Source organism: Crinia signifera, chromosome 3 (genome assembly GCF_055691185.1).
Source record: "Crinia signifera chromosome 3, ASM5569118v1, whole genome shotgun sequence".
Lineage (NCBI taxonomy): Eukaryota > Metazoa > Chordata > Amphibia > Anura > Myobatrachidae > Crinia > Crinia signifera.
In genome coordinates this window covers 83,670,837-83,696,984 of record NC_139219.1, presented here as the reverse complement: position 1 = coordinate 83,696,984, position 26,148 = coordinate 83,670,837, and the positions used below count along the sequence as shown (strand labels likewise).

The 26,148-nt window shown below is 42.1% G+C and overlaps 1 protein-coding gene across 10 annotated transcripts in view; it reads left to right on the top strand.

Moving 5' to 3' along the window:
- Positions 1–26,148, top strand: part of BIRC6 (baculoviral IAP repeat containing 6) — a 262,531-nt gene that overhangs the window by 71,056 nt on the left and 165,327 nt on the right. For 4 of the 10 annotated variants that reach the window (XM_083176126.1, XM_083176121.1, XM_083176123.1 and 1 more), the window contains exons 19-35: positions 4,368–4,499; positions 4,985–5,082; positions 5,160–5,307; positions 6,087–6,220; positions 7,908–8,054; positions 9,702–9,889; positions 14,387–14,701; positions 15,707–15,806; positions 15,943–16,157; positions 16,581–16,789; positions 16,935–17,281; positions 20,730–20,949; positions 22,607–22,740; positions 22,837–22,974; positions 23,373–23,500; positions 24,392–24,523; positions 25,215–25,430. In XM_083176126.1, coding sequence (XP_083032252.1) covers positions 4,368–4,499; positions 4,985–5,082; positions 5,160–5,307; positions 6,087–6,220; positions 7,908–8,054; positions 9,702–9,889; positions 14,387–14,701; positions 15,707–15,806; positions 15,943–16,157; positions 16,581–16,789; positions 16,935–17,281; positions 20,730–20,949; positions 22,607–22,740; positions 22,837–22,974; positions 23,373–23,500; positions 24,392–24,523; positions 25,215–25,430 — 3,001 coding nt within the window. The remainder of the gene's footprint in view (positions 1–4,367; positions 4,500–4,984; positions 5,083–5,159; positions 5,308–6,086; positions 6,221–7,907; positions 8,055–9,701; positions 9,890–14,386; positions 14,702–15,706; positions 15,807–15,942; positions 16,158–16,580; positions 16,790–16,934; positions 17,282–20,729; positions 20,950–22,606; positions 22,741–22,836; positions 22,975–23,372; positions 23,501–24,391; positions 24,524–25,214; positions 25,431–26,148) is intronic. The other 6 variants (XM_083176127.1, XM_083176119.1, XM_083176125.1 and 3 more) reach the window with 5 other exon arrangements.

Below are 26,148 nucleotides of genomic sequence, written 5' to 3'. Positions count from 1 at the left end.
CTTCGGACACCCGAGAATCCTTGAAATGGTGGACAGAAGTAGATTCCCTTCAGTGGGGTCGGTCATTACAGACCTGGGACTGGTTGATAGTAACTACCGACGCCAGTCTCAGGGGCTGGGGGGCAATAGTCCTGGATCTCAGGCTTCAGGGCCTGTGGACGGCAGAGGAATCAGCGTTACCAATCAACATCTTGGAGCTGAGAGCTGTCTGGAAAGTGATTTCCTTGGCGGGAGACAGGTTACAGAACCTCCCTTTGAGGATTCAGACCGACAATGCCACAGCTGTGGCGTATCTGAATCACCAGGGAGGTACACGCAGCAGATTGGCCATGTGGGAGGTATCCAGAATCTTCCTATGGGCGGAACAGAATGTTCCAGCTGTATCGGCTATATTCATCCCAGGAATAGAGAATATAGAAGCCGACTTCCTGAGCAGGGAGGAGCTCAAGGAAGGGGAATGGAGCTTACACCCTCAGGTGTTTTACCAAATCACTTCGATGTGGGGAACTCCGGATGTGGACCTGATGGCATCCAGGATCAACCGTCAAGTGCCCAGGTTCTATGCCAGAACAAGGGATCCACTAGCGGAGGCAGTGGATGCCATGACTATTCACTGGCAGGGAGATCTCCTTTATGCATTCCCACCAGTACCAATGTTACCGAGACTTCTGAAGAAAATACAGGGGCAGAAGGTTCCAGTGATCTTCGTTCCCCCAGATTGGCCAAGGAGATCCTGGTACTCGAGGCTTCAGAGGTTGTCTGTGGACTCATGGCGTCTACCTCTGAGACCAGACCTTCTAAGACAAGGCCCATTCAATCACCTGGATTCAGATCGATTGATTTTGACGGCCTGGCTATTGAAACCACCATTTTGAAAAGAAAAGGGTTTTCTGAGGCAGTAGTACAGACTATGATAAAAGCCAGAAAAGCTGTATCTTCGGCAAATTATTATAGAGTCTGGAAGACTTACATTCGATGGTGTGAGAGAAGAAAGGCTCATACATCTCATTTTAAGCTATCAAGAATGATGGAATTCTTACAAGATGGTTTTTCATCGGGCCTAAGCCTTCAGTCACTGAAGGTGCAGATTTCGGCCTTGTCCATCTATTTCCAGAAAAAGATAGCCATTTTGCCGGAAATTCAAACCTTTTTACAAGGAGTATCCAGGTTGAAACCTCCATACAAGCAACCAGTAGCACCTTGGGATCTATCACTGGTTTTGGAATGCCTTCAAAAGGCACCTTTTGAACCTTTAAGGTCGGCTGACTTTAAGTTTCTCACGTGGAAGCTAGTGTTTTTGTTAGCAGTAGCATCTGCTAAAAGAGTTTCAGAATTGGGAGCTTTGTCATGTAAATCTCCCTTCTTAATTTTTCATGATGACAGGGCTGTTTTAAGAACAGTGCCTCAGTTTTTACCGAAGGTGGTATCTACCTTCCATTTAAATCAGGAGATAGTTCTACCTGTGTTTCAACCCCCAGAGGGTTCTAAGAAAAGGGACAAGTTGAGAACTTTGGATGTTGTGCGTGCCTTACGCATATATGTGGACAGAGTGAAGAGTGTCAGGAAGACTGACACATTGTTGGTATTGTATGACGTACACAAAATTGGTTGGCCTGCATCTAAGCAGACTATTGCTAGGTGGTTGCGGTCTGTGATAGCCTTTGCATACACCAAAGTGGGTAGACCAGTACCGGCCAAAATAAATGCGCATACCACCAGGTCAGTTGCCACCTCTTGGGCGGTTCGACATGGGGCCACAGCTGAGCAGGTTTGCAGAGCTGCCACTTGGTCATCTGTTCACACATTTGCCAAATTCTATAGATTCCATGAGTTCGCGTTGGAGGACGCATCATTCAAGCGAGCAGTGCTGAGAGCTGCAGACCTGAGCGTACCCTCCCAAAGGACCGGCTCTGGAACGTCCCAGTGTTGAGCTGTGTCACCAGGACCATTGAAAGAGAAAAAGGGATTTTTGTAAGAACTTACCGTTCGAATCCCTTTCTCTGATATGGTCCTGGTGACACAGCGATCCCTCCCTTACGCTCAGTAAGTATGCCAGAAGTTTCATGATGTTCATGTTAAAATGGTTAAAAGTTAACAGTTTCTGTTATAAAATGTGCATATAATATGTGCAGGCGTTTGTACTGAGTTAATGTATTCCAGTGGCTTTGAAAGATTGAACTGAAGAGTCCAGGGATGCAGTAGGGGAGGAGCCTACCCTCTAAAGCTTTAGGATAGGTGCCTGGCTCCTTCGGACCCTCCTACATCCCAGTGTTGAGCTGTGTCACCAGGACCATATCAGAGAAAGGGATTCGAACGGTAAGTTCTTACAAAAATCCCTTTTTCTTCTTCTTTCTAATTTTTGGCTCTACAGACTGCTGGTTTGATACAGATCAATGAGCATTTAAAGACCCTGGTGGTGTTATGAAGCTAGTTCATAGAAGTGCTACAAAGTGATGCTAATTACATGACATTTCATGACCACTAGTCCATCACGCTTTGATATACCTGGAGCCACATATAGTGTTCCCGCTAGGCTGTTTTAGCGGGGCGCTGCGCCCTGCCCGATTTTTAAAGGGCAAAATGCGCCCTGCCTGTCTCGCAGCGCCCCGCTAAAACAGCCTCACGGGGAAGCCCAGCGTCGCCGTTGACGGCGATGCCTGGCGCTTCCCTGGCAGCACAGTGTATTCGGAGGGGCCGGGCCCGCCCCCTTTGATGACTGTGGTGGCCGGGCCCGCCCCCTTTGATGACGGCGGCGGCCCAAGCACGCCCCTTTCATGACGGCGGCGGCCCGGGCACGCCCCCTTCATGACGTCGTGGCCCGGGCACGCCCCTTTCATGACGTCGGCGGCCCGGGCACGCCCCCAGCTTTGATGTCGGTGTGCCCGGTCCGCCCCCCAGCGCCCTGCCCGGTGTCACTCCTGGAGTGAACACTACACATATGCGCACACGTACTGACTATGATATGTAAATATCATTGAGCATTTAAAGCACTTATATGAACTAGCTTCATAACAACACCAGGGTCGATTAGTGTTATAAATTACAAACATTTATTGTATAAAAACATCCAAGGGTACTAATAAGAATCATATTCTGTCTTTTACAAGGGATAAGCTATTAAAACCTAGGTTGAACTCGATGGACGCAAGTCTTTATTCAGCCTTATCTACATAGTTACATAGTAGGTGAGGCTGAGTAAAGACTTGCGTCCATCTAGTTCACCCTATGTTTATAGTAGCTTATACCTTGTTGTATAGTATGTTCTGATATTTTAAAGACAGATTGTTACTTATTCGTACCCATGAATGTTTTTAACCAATAAATGTTTATCCAACCTTATTTTAAACGTATTTATAGTGTCAACTATGTAGTGTAGTACCTTTTTAAATGCTCATTGGTATTTCGCAAGGCTTGTGAGCAGGTTATTTGTGATTTATGTATGTGTGTTTATTGAAGGATTTTTTTATCCGATATCTACAAATCACGATACTGAGGTTAGTATAACTTACAAGTAAAGATATTGTTTAACTATTGAACGGATATTATCCGATTGTGAGTGCAGTGGTGTTGATAGTGTGTCTTAATAGGCACTCTCTACCCTTATTTTTATATTTTAAACCAGATCAATAAGTTTAATAGTAATAGTGCCCCCAAACCAACGAGAGTGTTTTCCTCCTGTCCTGCTTCAATGATAATCCACTTTCTAGGGAGCATCTCCACGAAACCAACTGGTTATTCTCTACCGTGTGATACATAAAATTGTGCGCTTTTGTCAAAATCACCTTTTTTTCCATTTTTAAATGTTTTAATAAATTTACCCCTACGGGGGTTATTCAATATTCTGCCGCTATTCCCGACAGGAGAAATAGCGGCGGGTCCCTAATCAATGCTGTCTTTACTGACAGCATTGAGGAGAGATCAGGGCAGAATGAGTCCGACTTCAGAAGCTGTCAGCCCCTTCTGCTGAAAATGGGCGTGTATTTTCACAATCGAAGCCGCAGATCGACAATCCGTGGCCTTTTATGCGGACACGTCCACTTTTTGAAGATCGGCAGACGGGACATTGAATCCCGACTGCTGGTTTGCTGTCGGGCAAAACGAAAACGGGCCAGGATCAAGGCTGTCGGGAGTGTTTGTTTGCATTTCCATTTTTTCACATATATATAGGCTCGGGTCCCTTCCGCTCTTCCCCAAAATACTGAGATGTATTTTAGTGCAGTTTATCGTTTGGCATGTAGATGCAAAAAAATTGTAGGTTTCCCTGACTATGTTAACTTTCCTGAGGTTTAAATTTCTGCTATCTAGTGGTATAATGAACAGTTACAAGCTAAAAAGTATTACTCTGACTGCTTCTTTCTGTTTTCTAGTTTGCGCGAAGGAAAAGAGAGTTTACTTACTAAAACAAGAAAGTGTCTTTCTGATATTGTGCGCACTTGTTTTTTTGAGGCTGGAAGAAGTATTGCCCATAAATGTGCCCGCTTCTTAGCTCTTTGCATAAGGTTGGTATGAAATAACTCAATTAAATTCTCCATTAACTATAGATATGAAAAAGCAAACAGGTTGAGCAATATGTAATGACCTGCAAAGGGGCAGGCTGTTCTGGAGTTTCTATGATTTTGCCTTATTATCTTAAATTTGTCCTATCGAAACATACGGACCACAATAAGTGCACTTGATACAATCAACCATTTGTGCTTATTATATATAGGTTTTGTTCTACAGTATGTTTATACCGGTATTCCAAGGAAGCAGCAGTGATAGCAACTCTGACTGCACCTGAATGACCCCCACTGAGCTCTGGGAGAAACCATTTCAATTTGTAAGTAATTGCCCTTTTAAAAGTAGGGGCAGAAATTCCAGAACTGCCTGCGCCTCATATTGCCCTTGGTTTTCAGGTAGCCTGTGTAAAGTAATTTTTTATTTATAGGGTGGTATTTTTGTTTGTGATAGTAGAAAAATGTCATTTCTTTTTCTTCCCCCTAAGCAATGGAAAATGTGATCCTAATCAACAGGGCTTTGGGTTTGTCCTTTTGAAGGCTTTGCTGGAGAACATCAACTATCTTCCCTCTGCTGCAACTGGAGGTATATGCCCTGCCTTTTGCTTTATTAAATGTAAAAAAATTTTTATCTGTCACTTAACAATAGTTTTCTGCTTGCAGGGTCAGTCTACTGGTATTTTGTCTTATTAAATTATGTAAAAGATGAAGATCTGGCTGGTTGTAGCACCTCCTGTGCCTCACTGCTCACCGCTGTTTCCAGACAGTTGCAGGATAGGCTTACACCTATGGAGGCACTTCTTCAAACCAGGTAACTATGTTGAAAATGTGTCTTGCTTGAGCATTCCTTGAAAAGACAAATGCTGCACTGCTTCTCCTAATTCTTTTAATATAAATAAACAAGCGTACTCTTTACTCCAACTTTAATCCTACCTATACAGCGCCAACATAATTGGGGTAATAACAGTCTGACATTCCCACATACGTGAGTTCTTAGGGTCATGCCACAGTTCTCTTGCAGTGTAATACCCATTTCACATTGCACCTAATTATATTGTTCATGCCGGTTCGTCACGGTAATTGGTGCAATATGAAAGGGGTTATCGGGTTCCGCGAACCGGTAGCAACACGGCAATAGAAACTGGTAAAAAATAAGGGTTCTTACCAGTTCGTTGCTGTGGTGTTTTGCAGTGTGAACGGGTTAATTGGGTTGAGTGACCTGTTTCCCATTCATACCAATGGAGGAGGCAGTGCTTGGAGCAACGCCAGAGCTAAGCGCTGCCTTCTCCCCCGATGACGCCCTGTCGCGCCCCTGGATTACGTCAGTGAACCGGCAATATTGCCGGTTCGCTGAGGAGGGCTGAAAAGACCGAAATGCAGGGTCGCACCAGGACTGAACCGTTTCAAAGTCCTGGTGTGACCCTGCATTTTGCGGTCTAAAAGTGGTAAGAGTGAACAAAGTAGCTCTATCCGTGGGAACATATGACTGCCACATTGTTAGAATGCAATTGCATCTGCTAAACATTTGTTATTCTTATAGCTGATTTGTGATGTTTGCGTTCTTTATATTAATACATATTTTGGTGACAGATATGGGCTGTACAGTTCTCCTTTTGACCCTGTGCTCTTTGATTTGGAAGTCAGTGGTTCCTCTTGTAAAAATATTTATAACAGCAGCTCTGCTATACAGTCTGATGAAATTGACCTTTCAGATGTCCTTTTAGGTAAGTGATCTACATTTTACATTGTGTGATAATTTTTTTATTAGTCTTCAGAACCACAACAACATGTAGGAGGCACGTTCTACTTTAGTACAATCTCAGATGCTTGACATAGGTGCTGTGGGTGTGAATTAGTCATTGACTAGCTCCAAATGTTAAGGCCCCGATCCACTAATGGGAGGTATTGCTTGCGATATCCCACCAACTCACCGGCGTCTGGACCACATATGATACATCATATGCGGTCCCTTTGCATAAAATATATTGTATGCGATCCCGGTCAAGGCTGTGGGATCTGATTATTATTCATGGCAGCCATGACTATCTGCGGCTCCAATCTGAACAGCACGGGAACGCGCCTCTGATCATAGTATGAGGAAAATTACATATGGCCGCTTTTAATCCGATCCCTTGTTACCGAAGCACTGAGTCGAATGTAAAGTGGTCATATCTCTCAGGTGAATGGGGGCCTTTAAACCACAAAGCTAACTATATCTGCCTCTAAATATATTTTGATATTTAACAGCATGAGTATAATCCCAGAAAACATACAGATACCATACAATCTAATGCTACCTCAGAAATAAAGACTAGATCCTTAGAGACACACTATTCTGACATTGACACAATATCTAGTTCCCATCAGAATCTGTACGACCTATTGTGCGTATCAGGCAGTGTATATACCCTAATGTGCGTTTCCAGAGGTCACATGCAATATCTTCAGGTTGTCTGTGCTGCATTCCAACCAGAAGGTATTGTGTACAGCGCAACATGGCATTATCCATCGGTTGTGGTCCCCTGCATCGTATAAATGTACGAACTTGGTATACTTAATTTCTTAGTAAACTTTTGGGTTTGTACTCACTAAATAAATGTGAGAATCACAGGAATGTTCTCCCTCCATTATTTTCTGGCTATAGAGAGAATAGTGTATTACCTGCACATAAAGGCCACATGTTGGATTGAACTTGCTCCCTTAACTACTCCTCTTTACCCTTTCTCTGCACTCCCTAGAATGCCAGTCAGACTCATGCACAATGTGATGTTATACCTTTCCTTCAACTGTTCTCTCATGACACTTCCAGCCTCTTATTTCCCTCTATACTTGGCACCCTCCTTCTATACCTGTACTTTAAAACATATTTGCAAATCTGTTTCTCTTTCCATCTAGTCCTGTACTCCCCATTACCCTCACCTTTGTTGTATTGTCTAGAGCTGGGGTAGCCAACCCTAGTCCTCGAGAGCTACCAACAGTGCATGTTTTACAGGTCTCACAGAATCACAAGTGAGCTAATTAGCTCCATCTGTGGATCTTTTAAAATGTGTTGGTGATTAATGAGTGCAGCTGTGCAGCAGCTAGGTTGTCTGTAAAATGTGAACTGTTGGTAGCTCTCGAGGGCTAGGGTTGGCTACCCCTGGTCTAGAGAGACAGTTGGTAGAATCGTTGGCTCTGAGCTTTTGCCAATAACTTTGAAGTGCTCACTACATTCTATACTACAGTATATCCAAAGTCTGTGTCTCTGAGAAAATGAGTTAACATAAACAATGTTGAATATTGATTTTTAGTTTTAGTATTCTAAATGTTTTGATGTACTCCATGTAAATTGAGACGACCATTTGTTTTTCCTGAATCAATAGATATTTGGTTTGAGCAAGTTTTTAAAACTGATACTTTTGCCCCTCACAGGCAGTGGAAAAGTGAATAGCTGCACGGCTGCGGAGGGCAGCTTCACTTCTCTGACAGGACTGCTAGAAGTAGAACCTTTGCACTTTACTTGCGTGTCTACTAGTGATGGAACCAGAATTGAGAGGGATGATGCAAGTACGTTTACCGGTATATACAATTTTTATTTACTTCTTCTTAAAACCTTTTCCTTATTTATTTTTTTTAAATATGGTCATTTTAAAATTGAAAGTGTAAATCGCCAAATGTCATTGTCTAATAAATTGATTTTAGTTAGAATGTTTATTTTAAATGGGTGATATGTTTGAAAAGGTTTGATGTTTCCCTCACCTGTGTATCGTTGCTTGGGTTTGAAGTGTTTCACATTCTTCACCTGGCAAAATCGATCACTCCTGATATATGGGGTATATTTGCTTATACATGTGTCCGCTACTGTACATCACAATTCTTGGTCCTTGGATTGATATTACACTTAAAGGACAGCTATACAGCGCCGCACAAGTGTAAGAGAATTTACCCACTCTGAAATGCTGGCCATACATCTAATGCCCCAATTTGCAATTGTGGCGAGCCAACTGGTGATCAGATTATCGGATAGGCTGATTCATAAGAAATCCTTCAAAAGGAAGGATAAGATCAGAAGTCAGGGAGATACAGCACGTTGGGTTTCTGCAATCCCCAGTGTTTGCCATGATGTCTGTCTGACATATGACCCTATAAGGGTTTAATTTTGTTTGCCACAGGTTTACATTTACTCAAATTACAGCAAATAAAAAGAACTTAGAGTTCTATAAAAAAGAAATATCAAAACCAACATATGACCACAGATTTGACATCTGTTCATGTTTTATTAGCGTATTTTTTCAATATACTGAATGCCTTATTCATAGCCATTTTTTTGGTTTTAATTTAATCTTCCTATTATCTTTAATAAATAAAATACAAATTTTCCTCAGTCTTGAATAAAGTGTATATTTTGTAATTCTATGGCCCATATTGGATGCGGTCGGTGAGGGAGATTAAACGGTGGGGATTACCGAGAACAAGCGACCCTCACCGTTTAACCCCTGGTCCGGCTGCTCTCCCTATTCCACGTTGCGGGGGAATCCTCTGTCAGAGGACAGTGAGGATTCCCCCAAACAGTGACGCTTGCGAATAATGCAGGGAGCCCGCTGCATTTAGCTGCGAGCCTCGCTGTTTGAGTGAATGCACTCTCACACACACACACACACGTTTCCCCGTCGCCCACAAAATCCTAGCGACAGGGAAACTGCGTGCACAGGGGGTCAGTTGAAGGCTGACTCTGCGAGCTGAGACAGCGAACAGTCAGCACTGCTCGCTATCACAGCTCGCAAAAACCACTATGTTTTACAATAATATGAAAGACATTTCAGAACACACAGCATTCTTTCCTCAGGGTGATAAATTAAGCCATTTTAACTTAGACAAAACAAAAAAAGAAAAAAACTTAATGGCTTTCCTTAATCTACATTACACAAATACACAATCTGATTATTTCTTGATGGGGGGGGGGGGGGGGGGGGGTGTGTGTGTGTGTGTGTGTGTGTGTGTGTGTGTGTGTGTGTGTATTTTTGTTACTTTTTTTTTTTTTTTCTAGAATTGACCTTACCTTTACAGTGATTCATCCAGTATGTTCCTATTAAAGATTACACCTAGTATTGAATACTATTTTGTGTATATATTTATCATTGTATGCATATCTATAGTTTAGTACAGTATTTCAATACAGGAGCAGCCTTATCTTCATCCTTTTGTCTTTCTCTTGCCCCATGCCAGTGAGTACGTTTGGTGTGACCCCAGCGGTGGGCGGCCTGTCTGCCGGGACGGTGGGAGAAGCCTCGACAGCTCTGAGTTCTGCAGCTCAGGTTGCTCTGCAGTCGCTTTCCCATGCAATGGCCTCAGCCGAGCAGCAGCTCCAGGTACTGCAAGAGAAACAGCAGCAGCTTCTGAAGCTTCAGCAACAGGTGGGAGGACGTTTTCCCACATTCGCCTTGAACCCCACATGCTGAGAATCTTGTGCAAAATGCTGTGAAATAGTTCTGTATACTGGAAACAATATTTATATAAGCTGCTATGTAATCAAACTACTAAAATGTAGGTCTGCAAGAGTACTTATTTACAAGCCTGCTTTTATAGCATTGGTAATACAGAATAGTGGATTGTGGAGTTCATTCATTATCTGCTGATTTAAAACTCTAAACAGCGAAATCTACAGCTTTATAATTGTGCTTAGGCCAGATGTTAAGGTTTGTACAACTGCTGTAGAAATCCACGTAGAATAATTCAAGTCCCTGCAACTTTGGTGTTCGGTTGGGCACTTAACAGTTAACTTTCTTCAAGACTAAAGGTCCATACACACTGGGCGACTATGCCCAGCGTGTATGGACAGCGATGATGTCAATCATCGCTGCGGGGAATGCTGCTCAGTGCATACACACTGAGCGGCTTTCCCCCTGACCGGCGCCGACATAGGGGGGAGGATGCTGTTGCATAGAGCAGAGCTATGCAAAGCCGTCCTCAACGCCACTCATCTGCTGGTATAACCTGGTACAAAAAATTGTACAGTGTGTATGCATGTTTAAACTCCCTTCAGTTTGTGTGGCTAAAGGATTGTGTAGAATATTTTATCTGTACAAAGTTGTCCTCCCCTTGTGATGGGGTAGAGGAGGAGGGGCTTTAAAAGAGTGTGGCCACTCTTGATTTTGTGGTGTTTGGTGGTATTACTTTGCTATGTCAGTATTTCAATGCACCCCCCTCTCTAGGGTTGATGTCAATAGGAATCTATTCAATAAACAAGTAGTAATAACCCCTACAAATAGTTTATTCTCTGTGGAAGGCTTTGCCCTCACAAACTAAACAAATTAAGTGTTCTCAGTGATGGAAGTGCATTTCTGTGGCTCCTTGTGCAACAATTAGGTCTACAATAATTGCAACATAATGAACACTCATTCTTCCCCTGAAACTTTTATCCATAAGGCTTCTGGACAACAGAGCTCTCTCTTCCTGGTCAGTACATCCAGACCTTGAATTCCAGGTGTCAGTCCTTCTATCATCCAATATGACGGACTCTGCATATCTTGACAATCATTTTCACAATGGCTGTGGGCTGCCATGGTTCCTTGTTGAGGCTAAAAGGAATCGCCATCATTCCTTATTTGGAAGACCTCCCTATAAAGGCCTCCTTACAGACCTTGCTCCTGCAATATCTGCAGATTGTGTGGTGAACTATCTAAGAGACTCGCAGTTGAGTTCTAAATGATCCTAAGTCCAAATTAATTACTTCTCAGGGGGATTGCAGTCCTGGGTCTCCTATTCAACACTTGCTGTCAGAAGTTTTTCTTCCTCCACAGAAGATAAAAAAACCTTCAGTTATTGGTGAGAGGACGTCTTCAGCGGCCTCAGGTCTCTGTCCTCTGATATATGCAGCTCTTCTGAAAGATGGTAGCTTCATGCAAGGCAATTCCCTTTTCCAGGACTCCACTTCAGAGCCAGACTTCATTGTTGGCATGGGACCAGCTCGTTTTGGGAAAATCAGCTCTTCTGACTGTGTCCTCGGACGTGTCAGATATGGCACCATATGATCCCAGATGGATTTTGAGGAAGGGATTTCACAATGAGGAAGAGCTCCAATTTTTATGCATGTGATAGACTGTAAACAAGACCGGTTGAAAGCCCATGACTTCAGCCTCTTGATAAGCCAAGTACCAAACAGACTTCTGCCCCATCTGGAGTTGACATGTCCTAGACCCCCTGGGCTCACCACCCAGAAGATTTTTATTCCAGTTGCATTCCCAAAGAAAAAGTGCAACAGCTGGGTTTCATAACTGAAGGGTTCTAATGAATAATTTTTACTTGTCCAAAATACACAAGCTATTTTGACCGAACATGAAGTCCTGGAAGACTAGTTTTCAGATGGACATTTTAAAAATGTCTCTGAGATCCATTAATAATAGCATGGAATGCAACAAGGATGCATATCTTTATTCATGCAAAAGGATGGGCACCACGGTTTCCCCAGATTTGCAGAACAATAATTAATTTCTAGTTCTTGATGTCTCAGTTTATCTTGGCCATGTCTTAACAAAGCTATCACAATTGTCTTATTTGGATAATCGTTCAGTGCCAAATCTGCTTCCCTACTTCCGACTACACTACACAGGGGTTGCCCAAACTACTTCACAATAGTGAGTTCTGAATGGTCAAAAATCTGAATTTGTCAGTCAGGGGATGTTGTTCTTGGCCTTTGTTTTCTTTACCAGCGTGACGGTGGTTGGTCTTGCATAAAATAATTTACAGATTCTCCAGGAACTGTTGAGTAGGGTCCTGGTGCTCGTGGATTTCTATGGTGCTTCTTAAGTTTCATATAAACCCTCTTACCCACTCCCCAAATTACAGTTTTTCCTTCATTGCCTAGAGTAATCCATGAGCTTTAAGTTAGTTCTTGTGCTCTTTATGGCCAAGAAGGAACTGATAAGTGTATATTCTAATGGTGGCACGATGACTAGACTGGCAGCTTCCTTTGTGGGATAATCTGTGACGGGGTTTTCTTCTACACAGAACATGCATTGTGGCTGTTGAATTCAGTATTTTAGTAGCCAAGGCATTGTCAGAAGATGTTATAAAGGCCTGGTGGGTGGAAAAACCCTGGTTGATATGATAACCGTGGTTAAACACATTCAGGATACCACACATGTCATTTGTGATACCTTTTAAGGGGGTCGGTGTCATTAATGCCAGGATCTCCACTATGGTGGTCCTAGTATGCACATCCTTATGGTTGCGTACGTGGATGGCTGATGCAGAATCCAAAAAGAGCGTAGAGGCACTTCCCTTTTCCAAGTGAGTCGTTGTTATGCAGGGAACTGGACGCTTAGATTTTAAAAGCCATGGCTGGAAAATCCACCTTCCTCTACTCAGGAACTCCACCTGTCAGGCGATCTTTTCCGACCCCCCCTTTGCAGTCCTTTCGTGGGGGGGCAGGTTTCGGACTAAGCCCAGGGGCACCTCCAATGCGACATGGGTGGTAGGGGAAAACTGCATAGACCCACTGCGGCTAGCTCCCAGGAGCAGAGCACTGGCTCAGTCTCCTCAAAATCTTAAGCCTGACGCCATACCTCAGTCCCTGGGGGCACTAGAGATGGGGGCGTGGTTGCTGTTTTTCTGTCCCATTTGGCATATTTCCTGTCAGGATTCCATGGTATGGAATGTCATTTCCCAGGGGTACAAACTAGAGTTCAGCACTTGCCCACCTTGCAGATTTTTCAAGTCCGCTCTTCCGGTTTCCCAGGTTACTCGGTATACACTACTAGTAGCGTTACAAAAGTTGGTTCGGACTAGGGTCATTGTCCTGGTCCCTTCTTCCCAAAGAAGTCCTGTTATTTCTCAAACTTATTCAAAGTACCAGAGCCGGATGGCTCGGTGCACCCAATTCTGAACCTCAAGTCACTGAACCTGTATTTACGAGTGTTCAAGTTCAGAATGGAGTCCTTGTGGGCGGTAATCTCCGGCCTGGAAAGGAGGGTTTTCGAGCCTCTCTGGATATCAGGGATGCTTACCTGCACATCCCAATCTAGCTGCCCTATCAGGCATGCCTGCGGTTTGCCCTTTTGGAGGATCATTTACATTTACAATTTACGTACAACATACTACTAAAATACAAATATATTTATGTGAATTTTATGTGCCTCTTCATTTTTACTGGGCTGTGTTCTGGCATTTTAGCGCTGGAAAGCATTTCTCTATACATCTGAAACAGCTTTTAACTATTTTGTACCCAGATTTAGGGGGGTATTCCATATCGGACGATATTTCTGATAGGCAGAAATATTGTCCGTTTCCAACCAATTCAACGTCATTCTGTTTTTCCGAATGCTGGAATGCCTGTGAATTGGTGAAAACGGCCAAGGATATTACAATCCAGTGACCGTTTTCGACAATGCAGATTCAAGTTAATATCAGAGATGTTGTCCAAGATTGAATGCCCCCCTTAATCTAATCTCATAAATGTGAAAACCCAAATACCCAATGACACTTGAGACCCAAAAAAAATGAGTAATGGTCAACTCTTGATGGTTATTTGCCACCCAAAATGGTTTTCTTCAGCTATGATATTCTGCCCTCAAAAAGTGCATACAAATGTCTTCCATTTTATTTCATCCTCCAATGCCATCTTTTTATAGTCTATATGGCATTCTAAAAATACAGTACTGTACTTCTCAAGCTATTGTGGTGTTGCGGCAGTTAAGATAATCTTATTTACATTTTTTACCTATGTAATTTTCCTAGTGTGGTGTTTTTTGTTTTAACTCTCCAATATTTGGGTTGGATTGGGGATTATTCTGTAGAAACGTTACCCATTAAATGCTTATGGTTGTGAAGACAATTATTTTGTTGTATACTTTTATTAATCCTGTTTATATAAGTTGTTTTGGGTGGTTTATTTAATGGTTTATTCTTTCCAGAAGGCAAAACTGGAGGCCAAATTGCACCAGACCACAGCAGCAGCAGCCGCGGCTGCCTCAGCCGTAGGCCCGGTACACAACTCTGTGCCTTCCAACCCTGTCGCAGCACCAGGGTTTTTCATCCATCCATCTGATGTTATCCCTCCAACCCCCAAAACGACGCCTCTCTTCATGACTCCACCACTCACGCCACCCAATGAGGCTGTGTCTGCTGTTATCAACGCAGAGCTTGCACAGCTGTTTCCTGGCACAGTCATTGATTCTCCACCTGCAATCCTTGCTGGGCATGGCAAAAATGCTAACAAATCTAGAGGGGTAAGAAGGTCTAGATATTAGTTTTTTTTGTTTAGGGGTGTGTAATAAATATGTCCATGTTTAACTGTTTCACTTGATTTCTACTTACACAATTTGCCTCTAGTTTCCCTGTACTAATTTAGAAACTGCATTTTTTAAAAGAAATAAAGGAGTGTCACAGGGATTACATAGATACCCCTAATGTTTAAAAAAAAGTCACTATGTCTGGTCTTTGTTCTGGATTGGGTAGATATAGAAGAATGAATAGTAGGGAGCTTCAGTTGCTACTCTCTCTAGACACTAGGGTTTTTACCAGCTTTGTAATTTTGATGCAGAATTGTACAAGGTCAATCAGTTAGATAATTGCTGACTAGTTGCAGACAGTGGTTTGATGTGTATATTGAAACTTAGAGCGGTATTCAATTGTTTTTCACCAGCATTTTGGCTCGCTATCCTTCGGGGTGATGAGCTTAAATGCATGAATGCGTTGCTAAACCTGACCATAATTAACACGATCTGTGCAAACAAGTTGATCAATTGAATATCGCACCGAGATCTCCTGTCACTTTAGATGGGAGATTGGGTGCGATGTAACAATTGAATACCACCCCATATGCATTATTAGTAAATTAGTCATCAATTCAGTAATCGAAGAACAGGTCTGATCATTAAGACGCAATTATATTTTACAGCTACACAGTCAGTCTTTATTCAGTCTTGAAAATATTTGTTTACACAAACACACACTTCTGTTTGGACAGCACGGACAATGTAATGGTTAGCGTTACTGCCTCACAGCACTAAGGACATGGGTACGATTCCTATTATAGGCTCCCAACAAAATAAACCCTAGTTTGAATGTGTGTACATGTGATTGGGAATATATATTGTAAGCTCCACTGTGGCAGGGACTGATGTGATGGGCCAATATTCTCTTTAATGTACTGTGCAGTTTGTCTGCTATATAAGCAACTGATACATAAATGATATCTGTATAATATTCATCATATTTACAATTTGTTTCAGACTCAGCTGGGTTCAGGTCTTGCCTTGGCGATCTCTCATGCGTCTCATTTCCTCCAGCCACCTCCTCATCAGTCCATTATTATTGAGAGAATGCACTCAGGTAAGAGCAACCGTGTAATGGTTTTGTTTTTTCCTGTACCTTCCCATAAACCGTTCTGTCTGGAAGTCACTCATTCTGTTTTAAATAGCTTTTTTTTAGCTGTTTTTGTTTAATAACCTTTTATTTTTATGCTTAGGTGCAAGGAGGTTTGTGACTTTGGATTTTGGCAGACCTGTGCTCCTTACAGATATTCTTATTCCTACCTGCGGCGATTTGGCCTCTTTATCCATTGATATTTGGAGCTTAGGTGAAGAAGTAGATGGTAGAAGATTAGTGGTTGCAACAGACATCAGCACCCATTCACTTATTCTACATGATTTGATACCACCCCCTGTCTGCAGGTTTATGAAGGTAATGAGGGAAAAACTTTTTGAATAACTGCCTAATGTACCCGGTGTTACTTGTTTTTTTAATATATGGATAAGGGATACTCAACCTGTACTGAAAAAAATACATGTGCTGCACATTTCTTTGAACAATAATTGACCCTCCAGCTGTTTTTTAACTACATATCTCAGCATGCCATGGCGAAATAGCAAAACTGTTGTAGGGCATGCTGGGATGTGTAGTTAAAAAGCAGTTGGAGGGCTGCTTATTGCCCAACCCTCTAGATTGTCCATTTAGATCTAATACACCTGCCTTATTTCTGAAATAATTGAGCTAGAATGATTGTACAGTTTACCTCCAGACTTAAGATGATCACATGACGACTATATGTACTTTTATAGAAACATGAGGAAATATATTTATATGGTATGCTTGTTATAAACATAGATTACAGTAATTGGACGTTATGGAAGCACAAATGCAAGGGCCAAGATCCCCCTGGGCTTTTATTATGGCCATACTTATATCTTACCATGGGAGAGTGAACTGAAACTAATGCACGACCCACTGAGAGGGGAAAACGAGTCTTCAAGTCAGCCAGAGATTGACCAGCACCTTACAATGATGGTAGCACTACAGGAAGACATCCAGTGCAGGTTAGTTCTGTAAAATGTTTAACTTCAAGCAATATTTTCAATGTAATTTATCTACCATTGCCCAAACCGTGCTTTTATAGTACAATGACTTGTATGTGCTATAGTCTGATCTTATTTTACAATGCAGTTGAATTTCATTGTCCAGGTATAATCTTGCTTGCCATCGATTAGAGACTCTGCTTCAGAGCATTGATCTCCCTCCACTGAACAGTGCCAACAATGCACAGTATTTTCTGAGAAAACCAGACAAGGCTGTAGAAGAGGATAGCAGAGTTTTTTCTGCTTACCAAGACTGCATACAGCTGCAGCTCCAACTGAACCTGGCTCATCACGCAGTTCAAAGGCTTAAGGTGGCTCTTGGTATGAGCAGAAGAATCCTGAGGGAACAGTTTGATTCTAGAGAATTGATCCATTCTTCCTCAACTGAGCAGCTTCGCACAATCATCCGATATCTTCTGGACACACTGCTTAGCCTCCTTCACTCCTCCAATGGTTAGTATTGTGTTCTCTCACAATCTGTGTAAAAAACCTGATCAAACTACAGATGTAGCCACACTGATCTATCCTGCCACGCATTCCTTTTGTGCTAAGTGTTCCCTCAACTAGGACCCGTGTACTCGTCTAAGTACTCGCGCCCATAGGTAAACATGGGTAGAGTGCAAGGTCGCAGCTCAGCCCGCTGTCGCCTTGTGCACCGCCATGGCCCGTGTGCCCCGAATTGCAGGGTGGATGAGCGGCGCTACATCTGTATAAAAGTGTGTATGTATATGTATCTTTGTGTATAAATATACAGTCCTTTGCAAGAGTATTCACCCCCCTTGGCTTTTATCATGTTTTGTTGCCTTACAACCTGAAATAAAAATGGATCGTTTGAAAGTTTGCATAATTTCATTCACAGAACATGCCTACAACCAGGAAGATTTTTTTTTTGTTGTGAAGCAAACAACAAATAGGCAAAATAACAGAAAACTTCAGCGTGCCTAACTATTCACACCCCTAAAGTCAGTTCTTTGTAGAGCCACCTTTTGCGGCAATTAAAGCTGTAAGTCGCTTTGGATAAGTCTTTATGAGCATGCCACATCTTGCCACTGGAATTTTTGCCATTCCTCAAGGCAAAACTGCTCCAACTCCTTCATTTTGGATGGTTTCTGCTTGTGAACAGTAATCTTCAAGTCTGACACAGATTTTTAATTGGATTGCTATCTGGGCTTTGACTAGGCCAGTGGTTCCCAACCTTTTTTTCTCTCCCGTATCCCTTGATTAGGCTTTTCATTGAAGAGTACCCCCTCCTCTCAATTTGAAATATAGACAGTACTTATGAGTGGAGTGGAAGTGAGCGGTATGCGTATCCTTATGCATGTCCTTATATTAAGTAGTAGCGGACAGGAATCATGCCCTTCTGTGTCTGGCCGCTGGTTGTGTATTGTCTCCAGGGTTCCCACTAACACCTGTAGGATTAATGCTGCTGCTTCCTCCACCTGTGTCAGCACAGGGCAGATGATTGCTGATGTCTGAGGGCAGCATGGGAAGCTACCAGTGGATTGCTGGTCAGGCAAAAGCACAAGGAAACACTGATGATGCTGATGACGCTGAAGACAGAACCGTGACACAACATGGTTCTTCTCCATGACAATGGGTCTTCTGCCATCAAAATACTTTTTTTCATCTTCCGCCATTACCCATATTATTTTCATGTACCCCCAACTGTTATGCAGAGTACCCCCAGGGGTACTAGTACCCCAGGTTGGGAACCACTGGACTAGGCCATTCCAACGGAAGCGGTACATCTGTCAGAACAGACTTAGGTCTACATTCATTAGATCGACATGGGTCAAAGGATCAGGGGTCAAAGGCTCCAGACATAGCATTTTCCTTGGTGTCTGAAAAGTTAAATTTTAGTCTCATCTGACCAGAGCATCTTCCTCCATACATTTGGGAAGTCACCCACATGCCTTTTGGCAAACTCAAAACGTGCCTTCTTATTTTTAACACCAAGTAACAGATGTTTTTCGGGCCACTCTAACATTAAGCCCAGCTCTATGGAGTGTATGGCTTATTGTGGTCCCATGCACAGATACACCAGCATCTGCTGTGGAACTCTGCAGCTCCTTCAGGGTTTCCTTTGGTCTCTGTGCTGCCTCTCTGATTACTTCCCTCCTTGCCCGATCTGTGAGTTTTGGTGGGTGGTCCTCTCTTGACAGGTTTGTTGTTCATTTGAACATGATGGGTGTGATGGTGCTCCAGGGGATCACCAAAGTTCTGGATATTTTTTATAACCCAACCCTTTCTTGTACTTCTCAACATCTTTGTCATTGACTTGTTTGGAGAGTTTCTTGTTTTTCATGGTGTGATGCCTCTTGCTTAGTGGTGTTGCAGTATCTGGGGTCTTTCAGAACAGGTGTGTTTGATGGTGTGTTTGATTGAACAGATCATATGATGCTTAGATTGCACATAGGTGGACTTCATTTCACTAATTGTGTGACTTCTGAAGGTAATTTGCTGCACCAGAACTTTTGAGGGGCTTCATAGCAAAGGGGGTGACCACATAAGCACATGCCAATGTTCAGATTTTTATTTATTTTTTAAATCTTTTATTTATTTATTTATATATATATATATATATATATATATATATATATATATATATATATATATATATATATATATATATATATATATACATACATACAGAAGGATCCGGTTAATGAGCGCAAATGATCCCTTATAACAATAGGAGAACTGTCCATATGTTGGTAGGTCATGTAGTGCAGCTGAATTCTGGCGAGAGGTAACACCAAGACCTCAAGAAGCAGCACATGTAGGAGAAAAAACCAGAAAGCGCACGATGTGATTATAAATGTAAAGAACACTTTTACTGTAGTAATATAGTCACATACATGTAAGGTTTAAAACAGCAGGCATGCAGAGGTATATTAACCCGGAGAAGCAATTCAGGCATCAACACGCTGACACGAATAGCGCGGCGGCAGCTGAGAACTCCAAGCCGGGACCAAGAACAGATCAGACAACGTCACAGCGTCAACACGTCATCTAGGACCGCCCCAACGCGTTTCGTCATGAGATGACGCCTCCTGACGAAGTCATCTCATGACGAAACGCGTTGGGGCGGTCCTAGATGACGTGTTGACGCTGTGACGTTGTCTGATCTGTTCTTGGTCCCGGCTTGGAGTTCTCAGCTGCCGCCGCGCTATTCGTGTCAGCGTGTTGATGCCTGAATTGCTTCTCCGGGTTAATATACCTCTGCATGCCTGCTGTTTTAAACCTTACATGTATGTGACTATATTACTACAGTAAAAGTGTTCTTTACATTTATAATCACATCGTGCGCTTTCTGGTTTTTTCTCCTACACATATATATATATATATATATATATATATATATATATATATATATATATATATATATATATATATATATATATATATATATATATATATATATATATATATATATATATATATATATATTTTTTTATTTTATTTTTTGTCATTTCAATACACCAACTTAAACTATGTTGTGCAGATCATCACATAAAATTCAGATTAAAAAACATTTAAATTACAGGTTGTAATGTAACAAAATCAGGAAGAAAGCCAAGGGGGTGAATACTTTTGCAAGGCACTTGTATGTATGTATGTACAGTATGTGTATCAGTACAATCTTCGTATATTAATCAAAATTAGATGTTCAGGTCCGTATTTACCCGGATCTTATTGGCTATCGGCTGTCTTTGTGACAGTCAGATAGCCAATAAGAACCCGTTTTGAGATTCTGGTAAATCCGAACCTGCACATCTGTAATCTAAATCTATTATGTAAATGTCTTTAACCCAAAAGGTATTAGAGAACATGAATTTGATGGACTTAGTGTTTGGTTTTTTTAAGTTTGGAATCAGTGCTGTTTCTATTTTCCCCAAAGGACATTCTGTGCCAGCAGTGCTTCAGAACACTTTCCATGCTCAGGCCTGCGAAGAGCTTTTCAAACATCTGTGTATAAGTGGAACTCCAAAGATTCGGCTGCATACTGGTCTTCTCCTGGTACAGCTGTGTGGTGCTGAGAGGTGGTGGGGCCAGTTTCTCTCAAATGTTTTGCAAGAACTCTACAACTCTGAACAGCTCCTGATCTTTCCCCAGGATCGGTACGATTCCTCAAATGCTTATTGTACTTGAAGAGTTTCTGTATAAAAAATGTATTTGGACTGGCTTTAGATATTTAAATATGAAAAAAAAAATGTTTTATTACATTATATTTATTTGCGAGACCAAGGTGGATCTTGCATTTTGGGGTGACTTTGATGCTTGGGGTATTGTGAAGATGACGAAGTCCTCTAACATTCATGTGCCCAAGACCACTGAGGTTGAAATCCTAGTTTTCAACCACTGCTCAGACTACTTCTCACTGCATTGTTAATATTATATAGCATTTTTTAAACTCTTCACTGCCCTGAATGGTTTAGTACTTGCTGCACAAACTGTATTTAGCCTCTCAATTCTTCCGGTCTAGTTGATTCTTCGTCATAGTATGTGGAATCTTAAGCCAATTTCTTCCACTTCTCCTGTGAGTTTGAACACTCACAGGATTGGATTACCGCAGTGCTGTGATGTTTGTTATGTGCTGAAGCCAACACTAGAATCCTTTTTTAGAATGTTTAGGACACCTTTTAACAAGGCCCTGAAATTACTAGGCTTTGCCCCAAAACTGTGGCTTATTTCGATGAGTCCTCATGAAGCCCAAGGACTTCTAGTACCAAAAATCTCTGGAATTGTTTTTCCCCCTAAGGAAGGCATGTCCAAACTGTGGCCCTCCAGCTGTTGTGAAACTACACATCCCAGCATGCCTTGCCATAGTTTTCATTTTCCCTAATAGCAAAACTTGTAGTTTCACAACAGCTGGAGGGCCGTAGCTTGGACATGCCTGCCACAAGGTTTCCCCACAAGCTATTTCAGTTTGTACCGGAATATACGGACTGTGACCAGGACCGTCTGGAGGCAGCACCTTAAAATGAGTTAGACAAGTGAAGGAGGTACTGGAATTAGTGGTTCTGCTCCTGCTATCCTGGGCACTACGTCTTTTAGTAATTAAAGACCAGTGCTGCATTGTAAGAAATAAAACCATCCGTACAGATGTATCTATGCTCTACTTTGCCATGTGTGTCCTATGCGAGGCAAAACCTAGGGCATACCCACAACTATGACGCACGTATGTATGTGCATGTCTATAGAGATACATGGAGACTGCAACTAGCTGCAGCTTGTCTAAGTTTCACCCATGGCGTACCACGTGTAGCCATGCCATAGGACAGACTAGCTTGGCTACATCTGACTTCTGTTGGTATTACTTACAGTGAGGGCATGTATAACAGAAGAGTGACAGATTTTGAACTTTATTCTTAAAAAAAAAAAAGCAAGACTCCTAGATGGACCTGCTTGACTCCAGCATCCTTGTGCCCAATGTTTTTCAGAAAAAAAGACCATTAAAAAAAGTTTGGTCTGGTAACCTTCTATGGCTTTATTTGAGTTATACGTTGTCTGATTGCACCATGGTTTTACAAAGCTAGCACATTTAATAATTACAATCCGATCCTTTTTCCATGTTTGCTTTCACTAAAGCCTTACTGAGGATACCCCTTAGCATGCATTGGGCTTTTAAATTGATCTAACTCGCTATAATAATACATTCATTCTGTAACTCTGTAAGATTAACATTACAATAATTAAACCTTTTATTGGGCATCAAATTTTTATATTTGTACTACAACAATGTATCGCTTTAATTTGAATGCACTTTATTTGCAGAGTCTTCATGCTACTTTCTTGCATAGGCCAAAGATCGCTTAGTAATAGTGGAGTACTGGAAAGCTTACTGAATCTCTTGGACAGCCTTTTATCGCCTCTACAACCACATCTCCCTATATACAGACGCGTTGAAGGTAGAATACCTGTGTTTTTTTTTTTATGTTTCTCTTATAGTCAAATTTAAAAATGGTCTTGCTTCAATGAAGATTCTTATGTAAATAATCTTATAGGAGTCTTGGACATTCCTATGATTAGCTGGGTCGTCATGTTGGTTTCTCGTTTACTGGATTATGTTGCTACAGTAGAAGATGAAGCTGCAGCCTCCAAAAAACCTTTAAATGGCAAGGAGCGAGAGAGGTTCTTGTCAGGTATGTTAGTACTAACAAACTAAACAAAGCTGCTGGGTGGGATTTCTTATCCACAAGCTTAGTACTAGGGCTATCCTAGTACAGTACCTTCAGTATACAGGTTTTTGTAATTTGATAGTAGATGTCCCACACCTGTATTTAGATCTCACATATGCTATTGGCATGTTTAATATTTTGCTAAAAGAATGTTAGTACTTAATCATTTTAAATATCCTCGCTTAATACTGTTTCTTTTCTGGAAGGGTTGGTGCTATACCTGGCCGTTTCCTGCTACATTTCACGAATTGTATTTGGTTTCATTGATCATTTTTATTAGAATTGTATTTGTTTATTTTTTTCGACCAATAACTATTAAGAAGTGAATGTTGCCCATTTCCCTAATAATACTTTTTCCACAGGTAACCAGTGGAGTTTTATAAACAATAGCCTGCACACGCACAGCCTGAACAGGTCAACCAAAGGAAGCAGTAGCTTGGATAGACTGTACTCCAGGAAGATCAGGAAGCAGCTTGTTCACCACAAACAGGTAATCTGTATGGTGTGGAACACCTGCTCTATAGGGATTCACAAGTATACAGAGTTGTACTGCTCACTGTGGTTTTAGCTGTAATATAATCTATGCCACAAATCCTGAATGGTTCATTTTTTTTTTTTTTTTTTTCAGAGATGCATTAGGTTTTTATGCTAATCCAGGTCGCACAATCAGGGTACAGTCATTGGGTCTACAGTATGTTGGTCGACACGGTTAGGTCGACATGGGTCTAGGTAGACAAAAGAATTAGGTCGATAGTCAAAATGTCGACACAGGGTTTTTATCTGTTTTTTTGAGCCGACATTTGCCGACAGGCGGTATTGTATGCCCTACCATCCACTAGGGCATTATGGGAGAATAAAATAGTGTGCTGAGCGCAGTGAGGCACCGTGCCCGAAGCATAGTGAGGGGTTGCGGTGCAATTGAAACTGTGTCCATGTCTACTGTCAACATTTGGGTCAAAAAACACAATGAAAAACCCCATGTTGACCTTTTTGACTGTTAAACTATTGGCCCATGTCGACCTAATGGTGTAGACGTAATGCTTGTCGACCAACAATACTGTAGACCAAACGATCCCATCCCGCACTATTTGTATAGTCGCAGACAGTTTCTACAATTTTGCTTGATAATTAGCACATGTGGCCTAAAAACATTTGCTTGCCATCTATCAGATCATTAATTGGTAAAGGATGGTCATTAGATGACCCTATCTGATATAGTACATTCCTCTGCAGTCTTAAGCAGTCCATACCCTCCTGCAATTTGGCCATTTTTCACCCGATTCCAAAGGATCGGGTGAGAAGTGGCCAAATCACACGGGAAGCAATATAGTTAGCTGACTCAAGTTATTTATTTCATTTAATAAATTAACTTTTCTTCTAGCAACTCAACCTACTGAAGGCAAAACAGAAGGCTTTAGTAGAGCAAATTGAAAAGGAGAAAATACAGAGCAACAAAGGATCCTCTTACAAGCTGCTGGTGGAACAAGCCAAACTGAAACAGGCCACTTCTAAGGTGAGGCCTTCTTTTGCAATCTGCTTCTGTGGATTACTGCTGGGTATGCAGTTTAGCAATCTGCTTCTGTAGGTGATTGCTGGGTTATCCTGCTTTCTCTCAGAGCCCCCTTTCACATTTTGTGGCTAATACTGAAAAGTTACAGTATATCTAACTTTTTTTACTTTCATTCCCTTAATGGGCCTTATTCAATGCGGCCGGCAAGGGGGTTAAACGGCCGCTCACCGTACTCAATGTGTCGCGGGAATCCTTGCTGTTAGAGGATGGCAAGGTTTCCCCCAAACGGTTAATGCAGGGAGCCCACTGCATTTAGCTGCAAGCCTCACAGTTTTAGCTGCCGCACACGCCATTTCCCCCTTGATATAAAATCCTAGGGATGGAGAAATGGCGTGTTCAGGGGGTCATTTGAATACGGACTGGGCGAGCTGTAGCAGAGAGCAGAAACCATTGAATACACCCCAATGTACTTAAGTACTGTACATCAAGCTGGGGAAAAGGGAAATATGTATGTGTGGAGTGTTTTCAAAGATGCCACCTAATTACCAGTCAATATATTTATTTTTTTGTTTCGGTGACATATAACATGTTTAAAAGGGAAATTGATGATGGTGATCCTTATTACTGATTGGCTATTTGGAAGTGTAGTAAATATTTAGAAGTTTTGACACTGTTACTTTTATTCCATCAACAGCACTTTAAAGATTTGATACGTCTGCGCCGCACTGCTGAGTGGCCAAGATCTGCTCAGGACACAGAAGTATCCACAACGAAAGAGAGCCCAGAAATTGAGCCTCTTCCTTTCACATTGGCACATGAGCGCTGTATTTCTGTTGTGCAGAAACTAGCTCTCTTCCTCTTATCTATGGACTTCACTTGTCATGCTGATCTACTCCTGTTTGTCTGCAAGGTACCAGTTCATTGCTTTTGCATTATCTTGACTTCCTTAAAGCACAGCTATTGTGCAATACACTCATTTAGCCTGTTTTAGACGGTCTAAACTATACAAATCCGTTACCACTCTGAGAAAAGCAAGCACAGGCTTAAGGACCCCATACACTATGCGTTTTGGGCTCGATTTCACCCAATTTGGATGGATCGGGCAATGAAATCGGGCTACATCGCATGTGAAAACATCCCTTCCGACCTGATGCGCAGTCCCGTTCGCATTGAGACGGGAGGTCGGATGGGCTGCACATAAGATTTTCTGCATATGTAAATCTTATGTGCAGCCTGGAGGCGGGCAGGGGCGGTGAAGAGGGACCAGTGACCAGAGAGCCGGGAACGCTAAGCCGGGTGGCGGCCGCACGTAGAAGGTGGAGGGAGCCGGGAAGTATAGGTGAACCGAAGCTGGCCAGCATAGGGGAAGCGGGTGGGCAGCGGCCGCATATAGAAAAATAACCCCATACAAATGGGCAGCCAGCGATTGGCTGAGAGCTCTCAGCCAATCACTAGCTGCCAACTCACTTGTATAGAGTTTTTTGTTTTCTTCTATGTGCGCCCGCTGACCGCACTTATTTAATTGGTATGTGTAATTTTTACGGCCAGTTATGGGGCAGTTGGACAGTTGTATTTCTGATTGTCCACCTATTTTTATCAATGGCAGCAACTCGCACTGGATTTGCCCA